Source organism: Lagenorhynchus albirostris, chromosome 15 (genome assembly GCF_949774975.1).
Source record: "Lagenorhynchus albirostris chromosome 15, mLagAlb1.1, whole genome shotgun sequence".
Classification (NCBI taxonomy): Eukaryota; Metazoa; Chordata; class Mammalia; order Artiodactyla; family Delphinidae; genus Lagenorhynchus; species Lagenorhynchus albirostris.
The window spans coordinates 48,011,979-48,025,650 of NC_083109.1; the positions used below are offsets into that span (position 1 = coordinate 48,011,979).

The 13,672-nt window shown below is 44.4% G+C and overlaps 1 protein-coding gene across 3 annotated transcripts in view; it reads right to left on the reverse strand.

Moving 5' to 3' along the window:
- The window catches only part of SEC23B (SEC23 homolog B, COPII coat complex component), a 40,509-nt gene extending 28,484 nt beyond the window's left edge, over positions 1 to 12,025 (reverse strand). Inside the window, exons 1-9 of one of the 3 annotated variants that reach the window (XM_060122307.1) lie at positions 11,591 to 12,025; positions 9,036 to 9,259; positions 7,589 to 7,646; positions 4,814 to 4,900; positions 3,220 to 3,456; positions 3,011 to 3,096; positions 1,723 to 1,867; positions 1,146 to 1,304; positions 668 to 783 (exon numbers count right to left, since the gene is read on the reverse strand). In XM_060122307.1, coding sequence (XP_059978290.1) covers positions 668 to 783; positions 1,146 to 1,304; positions 1,723 to 1,867; positions 3,011 to 3,096; positions 3,220 to 3,456; positions 4,814 to 4,900; positions 7,589 to 7,646; positions 9,036 to 9,256 — 1,109 coding nt within the window. In that variant the 5' untranslated portion in view covers positions 9,257 to 9,259; positions 11,591 to 12,025. Of the gene's footprint in view, positions 1 to 667; positions 784 to 1,145; positions 1,305 to 1,722; positions 1,868 to 3,010; positions 3,097 to 3,219; positions 3,457 to 4,813; positions 4,901 to 7,588; positions 7,647 to 8,661; positions 8,742 to 9,035; positions 9,260 to 11,572 lie in introns of those variants that run through there. The other 2 variants (XM_060122306.1, XM_060122308.1) reach the window with 2 other exon arrangements.
- Between the last annotated feature and the right edge of the window lie 1,647 nt (positions 12,026 to 13,672).

Consider the following 13,672-nt stretch of genomic DNA (forward strand, 5'->3'; position numbering starts at 1 on the left):
ACTTTAGGAACAAGACCCAGACCAAAAGTAGTTTTGAATGTTCCCGGGTGATTCTGATGTTGCAGCACCTTCAGCCTAGTGGTGCCATAGGTGGTTCTCACCAGAATCCCCGGAGAGCTTGTTAAAACCCACCACCAGGCTGCATCCTCAGCCTCTGATTCAGGAGGTCTGGGGTGAGGCTCGAGCGTGCCCATGGGCCCCAAAGGCAGTTGGCTGGGCACCATCCCGCTTTGAAGACTTGGGCTCCCAGCCCGCCCTGCACCGCACCCTCCAGGCTGAGCGAGTACCGGCTGTCATGAGGTGCAGTTACTAAGCCAGGTGAGGGGGCTCCTAATTGCTCTAGCATTCAGCCTATTTCCCCCCTTCTCACAAGGAAGTGCTGAAGGCCACATACTCCATGCTTGCTTTCCTGCCTTGGTGTCTGCAACAACTCTAAGAAATTAAGTTACTCTGACATGACAAGTTCACAGTGAACCCTGACCTCCTTCTGATCACAGCTGCTTCCTCCAAGAGGCCCACAAACCCTCCCCAGGCACCGAAACTGCAGCCCAGAGCCACCTGAACGCTCATCTGAGCCAGCCTTGGCCATTCCCACGGTTCCATCACTCAAGTCTCATTCCATAGAATAAGTACTCTCACTTTTCCCAAGGGTTCACTGTCCACATACCCAGTAAGGTTTGTGCAGCACTTCATCTCCAGAAGTCCAGTCTGATCAAGGGCACAAGCGTAAATATCAACGCAGTGACCGTTTGCAGCAGCTCGGTTAGCAAGCATCTCATAGTGCTGCAAAGAGAGAAAAATTACCTTTATGGAACAGCAACATCACTCACTAGGCGTGCCTTACCGCACCAAAGGGATGTGATCAAAGAGAGGAATGTGGAGACAGTTTCTCTCATAACATCCAAATAAAATAAAACTGCAGTTTTCAGTCTCAAAACACTTTTAGCAGTTTTAGGGCCACCCACTCTAATCAAGGTCTCAGAACTGGGACAGATACTTAACATCAGCCGAGATCTGGAAGGTCATCTCAGCAAGAGGTACTCACTGACCACAAAGCATGGCCTCAGCAGAGCAGCTGTCACTCCAGGGCAACCCAAACCCCACCTGGGTGACCACACTTACAGCCTTGAGCCAGGAGCACCCACCTTGGTTGCCTTTTTCATGAAGCGGGCGTTATCTTTCTCAATATCGTGCCAGGAACGAATAGGAACCTTTAGCTCATCTCCAACCACCATGCCAGGTCCTTGGGTAGGGGGACCCCCAATAAACAGCATAATCCTGGCTCCCGTGTTTGGAAAAGTGCCCTAGAGCAGTAAGTGGCAGCATTTTAGGAACATACAGCCCACCCCAAGCATGTTTCTCACAGAAATGCTCCAAATGTGAGTTGTCCTCAGCTGTCGTGACTACTGATGATACTGCAGCAAAACACAGATGACGCTGCCGAGAAGCAGCTTCTCTCTTCCGACCCGAGGGTCTGGCACACTTTTATTTCCTGTGATCCTGGTGCCCTAATGGCCTTGTGCTTCTCATGAAAACTTTCTGTATTTTCAAAACACCAAGGGCTCCTTCAGTGTGGATAAAAATAATCACTGAACCACGTTCTGATAAATTAACACTGCCAGCTGACTGCGGTCACAGCTGATTTTTCAGACGAGGCCAACAAACACACCTTCTGTGAGAAAGCTTGTGTGGTCCGATAGGTCCCAGTAAATTCTGAGTTACCTCCAACAAGCCAACAGCAATGGACAAAGCAACACCAGTGGATCGCAACGGTCTCTTCCCCTGAGGTACGGGCCATGGGTCCCTCTGCAGCTCCCCAAGAAGATCAGTGAGGTTCATGTCGATCTTGTGAATGGGCTGCAGAAATCTGCATGATATTGAATGGACATGTCAAGCCTGATTTAATAAAGTACTCTGGTCTTCAGCCTGCATGACACATAGTTACTGCTCTTCAAAATAAGTATCAGAGTACAAAAAACGTGCAGTTTTTTTTTTTTTCCTTCAACGTTGTCTCTAACTACAGGGCTTCCCTGGTGGCGCAGTGGTTAAGAGTCCGCCTGCCGATGCAGGGGACACGGGTTCATGCCCCGGTCCGGGAGGATCCCACATGCCGCGGAGCAGCTGGGCCCGTGAGCCATGGCTGCTAAGCCTGTGCGTCCGGAACCTGTGCTCCACAACGGGAGAGGCCACGACACTAAGAGGCCCACGTACAGCAAAAAAAAAAAAAAAAAAAAAAAAAAGTCTCTAACTACAAACACAAAAAACTCAAAGCAATTTTATTCAAGAATGTCATTGAAAGCCTAGTATATAGCAATCTGCATAGGTAGCATGGGAAAAAAATCAATTTCAAATAGGAGCAAATCAGTTTAATTAAATTTTAAGCAGCAAAAAACCCTAAAGACATGCTAACATGAACTCAGTCCATGTAAGGTTCATGGACGTGGACAATCTTCATCGTTCTGAAGACTCCATTTGCGTTTCTCTTGAACCTTGGGAGTCATACAGGGAGGAACACCAGTTTCTTAGAGAAGAGGCTGTGCCAGGCATGTCAGCAAAGCATCTTATCATGTTTGCCAACTGTTAACCCAGACTTGGGCAGCCCTAGGAGCACAGCGGGCCAATCTCAGGCTTGTTAGAGGACACCCAACAGAAGCCTTTTCAGTTTCCCCAGCTTTACTTAAGAATCAGAAAGGACAAGAGCCATGTATCTAATAAGAGGGGAATGACTGCGTACAGTGGTCTCAAAATCTCTGTGATGATACAACTCTAACCAGGAAAAATATTTTAGGCAAATCTGCCCCACATGCATATGTGTGTGTATATATATATTTATATATTAACTTAGTTATAAATTTTAAACATACACTGACTTATCATGTTTGTTATTAAACATTAAATATTGGTTAGCCTGAGTCTTTTTTTCCCCTCTAAAAATAAAAAACAAAAGCTCTCCCGCTGTCCCTCCCTCCCGCCCACAGCCGCCGCTGTGCATGTGCACATCCAAGCTCACCTGCTGGAAATGGAAGGGTGCTCCTGTGGCTGTGCTGGGCGCGCTGGGTGCACGGGCACGGCAGGCTTGGTCAGGCCCAGCATGTCCTACACAAACCAGAAAGACTCATTTCCCTTAACACTACAAGTGAATGACATTTTTTTCCCTTTTTCCTAAGGAATTTTTAAGAAACATCCCTGGTCCTGCTTGGGGACAGGCAAGGCACTAACCTGTATCTGCTTTGCAGTTAAATCCTTCGTCCCCCGGAAGACATAACTCTTGGAAATCCCCTCACAGCTGAGTTCATGGACCTGCACCATCCTCCCAAACGTGATCAAGCCCACCAGCGCATCTGGAGGAAGGAGACTCAGGGACATCTGCAGGGATTCCTTGAGTGCCTGGAGGTCGTCTTCTTCCAGGCATGTGTCCACCACGTAGAGAAAGATCAGAGGGGACTGAGCACCTCGCTTTATGCAAAGAAAAACAGCACAATGATCAGTATACAAATAGACATAACCAGCTCTTTTTAAAGCAAAACAAGGGAGTTCCCTGGCGATCCACTGGTTCGGACTCCACGCTTTCACTATCGGGGCCCAGGTTCAATCCCTGGTCGGAGATCTAAGATCCTCCAAGCCACATGGCTCAGCCAAAAAAAAAGCAAAACAAGTTATGTAAGTAACAAGTCTTTATTTATACTGACTGTCAGGGATAAGAACATCGAAACAAACCTCTACTTACTTCATTAAACGACAAGTTTTATCAAAACAAACTAGACGTAAAGACTACTTTATATCCAACAATTTATTCCACATTTTTGAACGCCAGGCATTGTTCCAGGTCCTGCGATACATCAGCGAACCAAAAGGCCAGAGATCCCTGCCTGCCTCAGGAGCTAACTTTCCGGAACAGAGAAAGGGGGAGGGATTGTGAAGGCCGGGCATGGGGGGGTGGGGGGTGGGGGGCAGGGAGGCTCCACCATTAAATGGGAGGTCAGGGCAGCCTTATTAAGAAAGTAACATTTGAGCAAAAACCTGGAGGAGAAGGAGGGAGCAATACAGATACGGGGAGAAAGCTCTAACCCGAGGAAAAGCCAGAGCAAAGGCCCAGGGGCACGTCTGTTCCCAGCACGCTTGAGCAAAGTCAAGGAGGCCCATTTGGCTGAACGAGGACCCTAAAAGAAGCTGAGGTCAGAGGGGTAAGACGGCCAGCTCACACAAAACTCTGAAGACTATTACTCCAGGTGAAAGGGAGCCATTTTCGCCACTGGAGGTTTCTGAACACAGACCTAATGTGATGTTTTTAAAGGGTTACCCTGGCTGCTGGGTGAAGAATAAAATATAAGTGGGCAAGGGTAAAGTCAGGGCGAAGAGCTAAGAGACTGCCCCAATAATTCAAGTGAGAGGCGGGGGCTGGCCCAGGACAGGAGCTGTGGGGAGAAAGAAGTGGCTGGATTCTGGATCAACTGTAAATATCGACTGCAAGGGATTTCCTAACAGATTAGATATGGGATGTGAGAAAAAGAGAGACGTCAAGGATGAATCTAAGATTTCTAAGCTGAACAACTAGAAGATGGGGTACCATCAACTGAGACGGACAAGGCTGTGGAGGGCGGGTTTTGAACTGAATCAGTGCTACCTTTTTGGTAGCCTTCTATGGAGACGGGAAAACGATGCCATCACATGCACACGTACCATGACATAATGTTCAGGATCCTGTGGGCCTCACAGCTTTAAATCGTCCAGACAAGCAAGAGACACAGAAGACAAAGTATTTCAAAAGAAGCTCAATTTAACACTGCTCCTTAAATGCGCAGCAAACAATTACCTGTATCACGTACTCAACTGTAGAAAACTGGGGCATCAATTCAGCAGGCTGATTCACCTCAGATATGCCTGCATAAGCCGGAGGAAACTGAAGAGAAGAAAACAAAGCAATGCTTCATGAGGGCTGAAAGATACATTATGCCTTTTATTTTCCATTTATAAAAATAGTTAATGACCACATAGTAATTCTAAAAGCACAAAATGTAGAACATGTTACTACAATACAAAAATCAGAATTTAAGAGACTTCCCTGGTGGTCCAGTGGGTAAGACTGTGTGCTCCCAATGCAGGGGGCCCAGGTTCAATCCCTGATCGGGGAACAAGATCCTGCATGCATGCCGCAACTAAAAGTTCTCATGCCGCAACTAAAGATCCTGCATTCTGCAACTAAGACCTGGGGCATCAATCAATCAATCAATCATTTTTTAATCAGAATTTAAAATCCATAACCCTGTTCTATATCTATATCACACTGGAACATTTTCTTAATGCAGTTTTAGGTTATCGTGTAACTTCTAAATCATTAAAACACACACTATTAAAAACAATTTCCAAATTGTTGCCCTGTAAATTAAGGGCTGAAATTTTAGCTCTCTCATCAATAATCTACATGGAAGACTAAAGCTTCTATTTGGGTTTACTACTCTAGTTGTTATCAATAAAGTAATACATGTTAATTGTAGAAAAACTGGTAAGTACAAGAAAAATATAAGATAAAAGATACAAACCCCCCGTGCTCCTATCACCCGGAGGCAGCTACTGTCAACATCTCGGTGTATTTCCTTCCACACTTTTTCTACCTTAAGCACAGCTGAGGTCACCTTATACACACAATTTTGCAACCCGCTTTTTGGTGCTTAACATAATGTCATAGGTGTTGTTTTTTCTCTACAAACATTTTAAATTTGTAGCTTGTACATTGATCTTTTCCCCCCAAACTTTAAAAATCGTGGTAAATTTTACCATCTTCATCTTTTTTCAGTGTACAGTTCAGTGGTCTTAAATACACTCATAATGTTGTGCACCCATTTCCACCATCCATCTCCAGAACTTTTTTCATCTTGCAAAACTGAAACTCTGAACCTGTTAAACAGTAACTCCCCATCACCCCCACCCAGCCCCTGGCAACCACCTCTCTACCTTCTCTTTCTATGAATTTGACCGCTCCAAGTACCTCATACAAGGGGGATCATACAGTATTTGTCTTTTGTGACTGGCTTATTTCACTCAGTAATATCATTAAGGTTCGATCACGTAGCATAAGTCAGAACACCTTGCATTTTAAGGCTATTAATATTGCATTGAACATACAGACCACATTTGCTTATCCATTCACCCGTCAGCAGACACTCAGATCAGTTGCTATGTTTTAGCTATTGTGAATAATACTGCTATGAACATGAGTGTGTAAGTATCTCTTCAAGACCCTGCTTTCAGTTCCTTTGGGTATATATCCAGAAGGGGAATGCTGGACTATTTGGTTAACATCACTAATGAATAATACTGCTAGGAACATGAGTGTTTAAGTATCTCTTCAAGACCCCACTTTCAGTTCTTTTGGGTATATATCCAGAAATGGGAATGCTGGACCATTTGGTAAACATCACTAATAATTAGTGACGATGAGTATCTTTTTATGTGCTTAGTGGCCATCTATCTATCGTCTTTGGAGAAATATCTATTCAAGTCCTTTGTCCATTTCTGAGTTGGTCTTTCCTGTTGCTGTTGAGTATTAGGAGTTCTCTATATATTCTGAATATTAATCCCTTATTAGACCCATGATTCACAAATATTTTCACCCATCCTATGGGTTGGACTTTTACTCTGTTGACATTGTCTTTAGATGCCTTATAATTTCAACAATAAATTACATTAAACAGACATCAATTCTGAATATAATAGGGTGTAGGAATGTTTTTAAGATCTGCAATTACTCTGAATCGCCCAGGGAGACAAATCTTGTACGGTATCTGCTTCTAATTCCCAAGACTACACTTAAAAGTCATCAACTGCACACTGGTCTCTTCACCACTGGACTCGGTGTGTGCTATCTGAGAATGAGACTGTTAATTATGATCAAATATAAGAATAAACAAGTGGATGTTATTAATATCTTAAGATATGCTAGAGTACTATATATTATGTTGGGCATAATTATTTTCTAACAGCTTTATTGAGGTATAGTTTATATACCATAAAATTCACCCATTTTAAATGTACAATTCAATGATTTTTAGTAAATGCACAGAATTGTGCAATAATCACCATAATCCACTTCTTGAACATTTCCTCCATAGGCACAGTTCATTTCAAAGAAAAGTCTCTCTCATCATTTGTGAGCTCCTAGTTTAGTAGTTAAAAATGTTTAAATCAAAACAAGATCAACTTGATCCTAAAAGTCAGGAAGATCGAAAATGAAAATCCAGTAATGTACACTATCCAATTAGAATAAACTGAAATCAAATGTAATATAAACACCTTATCTGTTTTCTAGGGTAACATACTCAGTACTTACAGAAAACCTATTTAAAAAAAAAAAAAAGGAAATCTATGTCCCATCCACAGCAAAGACAAAGACTCATATAATGAAACTGAATGACCATTCAAAACAAAAATCACATATGTTCAACATTCAATATTAGGCTTAAGAAGTATCACCTTGACAGGTGCCCTGTGCCAGAGCAGACACAAATTCAACCTCACTTAATTTTTTTCAGAGTAGGACAACTAAAGTGAAACACAGGAAATACTTGTAAAATAATTACAGTTCACATACCTGATTTCTTTGGAAACAGAAATTACAAGCCCAAAGCTTTGCTCGATAATCAACCTGACTGTGAGAAAAATAAATATTACAACCAGATACCGTTTTCATTTTTAAGGTAGAAAGCATTTAAGTGTAAACTTCTTGTTCAGTAAATCGCACGGATGTGTGTTCAGGTGTGGGTGCCTCAATGGAGGAAGGTATGCAACACATTCTCTGCAGCTAGAGTTCTGGCTGCTGAGAGCACCGAAAGGCTCCTTCAAGCAGCAACAATGAACAACTACTAAATCCTTTTTGCTCTTTTCCGATTTCCTAGATAATATTTAGAAATTCATGAGTTATAAAAATTATAGGTTATTTCCTTTTGCCCTGTTATCTAAACATACTCTATGATTTTTCTAATGTCTTTATTGTTCAAATATATGAAACTATGAAATTTTAATACTAAAAGGACATTTAACACACAGGAAAAACAACTCAGACTTTAACCACACTTAGTTCACTTGAAGAAGTTGAGCAGAATGCTTCTGGGTTGATACACTTCCTAGAACTGGTTCAAGATAATGCTTTATAGTTCCTTTCCCCCCCTTTCTACATTTAGAAAATTAACGATCAGCTATTATTTTAAAAGAGCAGCAGCATCTTATACATGGGTACACCAAGTAAGAGCAAGGAGAATGAAGTAAAAAATGTTCCCTCATATAAAAATTTTATCTTTTAAAGAGTATTTATGACACTCTTCACTTGCTTAAAAATTCTTTCAAAGAGTGCCCACATTTAAGAGAGCTATCAAAGGTCACCATTTCAGGCACAAAAAAGTTACACTTAGGGCTTCCCTGGTGGCGCAGTGGTTCAGAGTCCGCCTGCCGATGCAGGGGACATGGGTTCATACCCCGGTCCGGGAGAATCCCACATGCCGCGGAGCAGCTGGGCCCGTGAGCCATGGCCGCTGAGCCTGCGCGTCCGGAGCCTGTGCTCCGCCACAGGAGAGGCCACAACAGTGAGAGGCCTGCATACCGCAAAAAATTTAAAAATTCCACTTAACAATAAAATCATCAAGAGTTCACATTTCTTCTGCCTATTACCTCTTCCTGCCATACAGCATCACCATACCAGGTAGGTACAACAAAACTCTCTAAAGCTTTTGGATATTTTTTGGGAAATGCTTTGAAAGGCACCAATAAAATCAATAGTTAAGGCAAAAGCAAACTGAAAATCAGAAAAACAAAAAATTACAAATCCTTTCCCTCTACTTCCACCTCGTTCCCATAAATTCTAATTCTATGTGGAATATCAGGCCAGAGAGACTTCCACAAGCATTCATCACCTAAGACTCTCACCATTTACTACTCATCTCAAATATGACATCTTGCCCAACTGAGTCACTTTTAGGAGAATCACGGGAAAGTCATAATTTACTGTATTCATCATTTTTGCTAGTTGTTAAAAGAATTCATACCAAAGTGGATTGAGAATGGCTTTGCAAGTTGGCCTGCTGCAAAGCACTGGTTCATACTGTACAGGGGGCAGGTCTGGACGTTCTTTCAAAGGAGTAAGGATACAAGCCAGGGGAACAACCATTCTTGTAGCCTCGAGACGGCTGGAAGGCCACACATTCCAACTAAAACGCACGCCATCGCGTTCTTCATTCTGCTGAATGAATTCCAGGTATGTTGCCATTGTCTAAAAAAAAAAAAAAAACACTAAAGATAAAGTTTAATCGTATGTGAAATTCTCAACTGAACTTCAAAAAAAGATGACCACCTAACGCCACGTTTCTTAAACACTTAGTCTGGAAGAACCTGTCACTGGAGGATGACAACATCTCACTTCTCTCTGACCCCCCAAGAGCCAATTAACTTCACAGCTACCTCTCCCATTCCTTTCTCAACCCTCCTTTCTAGCCCTTAAAAAAATAAAAGGGGCGGAAGGTTTACCATCATTTGGTCATCCCTAAGCTGCATGTAGGTGAATAATAGTAATTTAAATCTCCTCTTAGATCACAGATCATCTCAGCCAAGCCAATTTCAGCCCCGTGCTCAAGGGTTAAGTCTCAAACCCTGTTTCAGCATCCAGCTACCTTCCTCCCTGACTCCCTTTCCTCCTTGCTCTATTCGAGTAAATACTGTATTATAATTTACATTCCAAGCGATCTTGGTTTTGTGCCCTTTCCCTCCTTCCGTTATTATGGAGAAAAGAACTGGATACTGAAGTGCGAATCCTATTCACAACAAGAACAGCTACCAGTTCTTAGCCAAGGTACTTCTACTTGGGATCACCAAAATTACAAAGGCACACTTGCTATTATGCTAAGTGAGTTCCTCACCAGCTCCTGTCCCCTCACCACAGTCACTTATGCTCATGCCTTGGAAGATTCCAGTTAATGAAACAGCCATTCAGACTAAGTACGTTTTTCAAACCCAAATAATGCCAACTTCATCCTGTTTACATACTAAATTCTAGGCTAACACACACTTCAGCTATTAGGGTTCAACGGAACAAAACTCTCGAGAACAATGGGAAAAATGACAAATTAAAGAATCTTATAGGGCTTCCCTGGTGGCTCAGTGGTTAAGAATCTGCCTGCCAATGCAGGGGACACGGGTTCGAGCCCTGGTCCGGGAAGATCCCACATGCCACAGAGCAACTAAGCCCGTGAGCCACAACTACTGAGCCCGCGTGCCACAACTGCTGAAGCTCACGAACCTAGAGCCCGTGCTCCGCAACAAGAGAAGCCACCACAATAAGAGAAGCCAAAGCAACAAGAAGCTCACGCACAGCGACGAAGAGTAGCCCACGCTCACCGCAACTAGAGAAAGCCAGTGCGCAGCAACAAAGACCCAACGCAGCCAAGAAGAAATAATTTTTTTAAAAAAAGACTCTATTATATAAGTGGTCTCTAGTGCTCACTTATGCAATGCTGAATAATGACTGTCTCCAACCTGTTTTGAGAAGTGCCATACTGTTAATTTGGACTAAGGGAACAACATAGGGCTATAAATGCAAATGAATTACCCTATTACACACAACGCGGAGCACAAAAATTCCAAATGTTTGTTCCAACTGAAACTCTAAGGCATCTATTTGTTATCTCTGGCCAAAGCAGGAAACTGTAGTTCTGTGTACACAGAAAACACTTCTGCAGCTTCCTGGCTAGTAAAGGGTCATTCAGGTGGGAATGAAAGCAAGTTCTAACATCCCAATCCTCAGCAAGCACCTCGGCAGACTTCATTAAGTGGCTGTTTTCCTTCTCAAAACAGATCATTATTAAAAGGCACTATCTCCATCCCATGTCCCCAGGCATCCACATATTAAAACCTGCGCTCTCCATTTCCCACTGCCTCTTCCGCTCACTCCCTCAAGAGCATGGATTCTTAACTCTGGGCACATAGCCAACAGGGGACTTCACAGGGTCAATAAGTCCTCTGAAACTGTATGCAAAATTGTGTGCATGAGCCAAGGTGCACTTTTCTAGAGAGACAGGTCTACCATTAAAACCATCTTTTCAAAAGGGAAGGCTTTCAGAATAGGTTAACAGCTGAATGAATGAATAAGTAAAATTGTAAAGATCCTGTAGACGTATCTGTCAAAAAAAAAATCTGTACCATTCATTCCACCTTAAGGTATGATTTTTCAGGACACAACTAAGGTAAAGCAAGGTTTAATCTTTAAAGGGAGTCCGAAGACCTGGGTTCTAGCTCCGGCTCTGTCACGAAGCATAAGTCATTTAACCAGAATCTCGAGTTCCTCAACTGTAAACTGGACGTTGGGTCCTTCTGTCTCCCGCGACTCCGAGGGAATCCTGCGCCAGAATCCGGCCAGCCGGCCGCCCCACCTGGCTGGGACCACGTCACTCTCAGCAGACCCCTGGGTCTTCGGGCCCTTCAGCTCCTCTGACCGCCGGGAAAAGGCCTCGCTCCAGGAGCAACCCACCTGCCCCTAGCAGAGACTCCGGTCCCTGCCCTCGGCCTCTCATAACCTGTGCTCCCCACTCACCTGGCCGGAACCGCTCACCTGGCCGCAGCCGTACGCACCCACCGCTGCAAGAGCCGGGCTCCAGTTCCCACCGCCAAGTCCAACTCAGCCCTAAGCCGATTGGTTAGCGTCCTGTGCGTCACGCCACGGCGCCGTCCGCTGGCCAATCAAAGAGCGCCTCCCCGGCGGGCGAGCGGAAGCAAGACACTTAGAAAGGCTGCGCCGCCATCTTGGAACAGGGCAAGACAGACGTGGTTGGCTCTTAAAAATCACAATTACTCAGAATACAAGTTTCTCCACGTTCACCTCTAAACCTTTCTGCTTCACGAAATACCGGCGCCTAGGGAACTGTTTCCTAGGCTCAGCCAGCGCGCCTCAGGAGCTCGCCCTACTCCAATAAGACGTCCACTCGCTTCAGTGGGAAGTCCCTCTCATCGCCTTAGTTACCGGGAAGCGAGAACGTTGACGTGTGGCCCCGGAAGAGGGCGAGGCTCCTCGCGGAGGAAACCGAAGCTGGCCGGAAGGAGGTGTCGGCGCGCAGAAAGGGGCGAGGCTAAGGGAGCGTGAGCCTTGAGCGTGGGGACGCATGCGCGCAGGAGTCCTGTCAGTTAAACAGGTGTAGTTATTCTTCCTCACCTTGCAGGGTTTCCTTCCCTCGTTCGCCCCTCGTTCGCGCACAGGTGCCTTCCGGCTCTCTGCGGAGCCTGGCGTTAGCGCACAGGCTAATCCCTCTCGTTCCCTGTCATCCTTCCACGAGAAAGTGAATAATTGGGAACTGTCGTAGTCAAACGTTTTAAGAGACTAACAAAACACCAAACTGCATAGAGCACGGCTTTATACAGCCACCATGGCCGTTTTACCACTTCTTATAAGTGGCAAAACCGAGCACGTTTATTAATCTGACCCAGCGATATGGCCCGTCTGTAGCATATAAAAATAAGCAAAATTATATAAACTTAAAAGTATGCTTAAAGCATATCAAGGCGTCCAAGAATTAACTAGCTCAATTTAATATTAGTACAAAGTTTTAAGTGACTAACAAATCATAGAAGTTAGTTTTAGGTCGATGTGCTACGAAATTAATTGCTGTTTATAGAAAAATTTGTCGAATAATCGTTCAGTTTTATTGAACAAGTTTACACTTTTCGTGTATCTAAAGCATTATGTAAGAGTAATAGTGGGTTTTTTAATACTTAAACTGGTATAAGTTCAGGAAGTTCAAATCAATTATTCTCTCAGTAAAGATACACACTCAATTAAGATACAATACACATTTGTATCATACTTCACAGTGAGAAAATGTTACCAAGTCCAAGCTGGTGCTGCTTGCCGCACAAAAGGCCAATTGAGAGATGAGTTGGGGCAAGGACTAGCGACTTTATTCGGAAGGTCGCAGACCCAGGAGTCTGGTTCTGACCTCGGGTGGCCTCGGCCTGCAGCGGCTTGAAGCAGGATTTTTTCGGTTCCCAGCCAGAGATTGAGGTATGGCCGCAGCAATGAGAGCGCTGAATCCCAGCCACCAGACCACCAGGGACCAGTGGCCAGTGACAAGGCCACGGCCCGTCAGCTGTGTAGAAATGAACTTCTACATAGAGAGGGAAAGTAGTGAAGCAAGTAGAGTGTTTATTAAGAAGGAAAAGGGTGCAGTACGTGTGGACAGCCACACGGGCGGGCTCAGAGAGAGAGTCACGCCCTCGTGGCAGTCTGAATCACTTTTATGGGGCATTTCTTCATGGTTTCCTCTAACCAATCATCTTGTTTCGCCTGGTTCTGAGTCCGGATTTGGTATATCTCAGGGTTCTCTCCTGTGTGCACATCTCTTAGCCAAGATGGATAGTAGTGAAGAGGCCTATGGGTAGTTGACGTCACATACTAGGAGGTGGCACCCCCTCCCTTTTTGACCGCCAAGGAGCCTTTCTGCACATGTGCAGTCGGGGAGGTCTCCTTGACTTTGAGAATGAGGAATACGTGGTCTTTTATCTCTTATCTGGGCAGGGCCCAGCCTCCTTGATCATCCTGCTTTTATGGAGTTTCTGCTACTATGGAGTTTCTGTCCGCAGGGGAGAAACTGTTCAGCCTGGGGCCCATCTACCTCCTGCCTCAGTTCCAGCCAGACTCAGG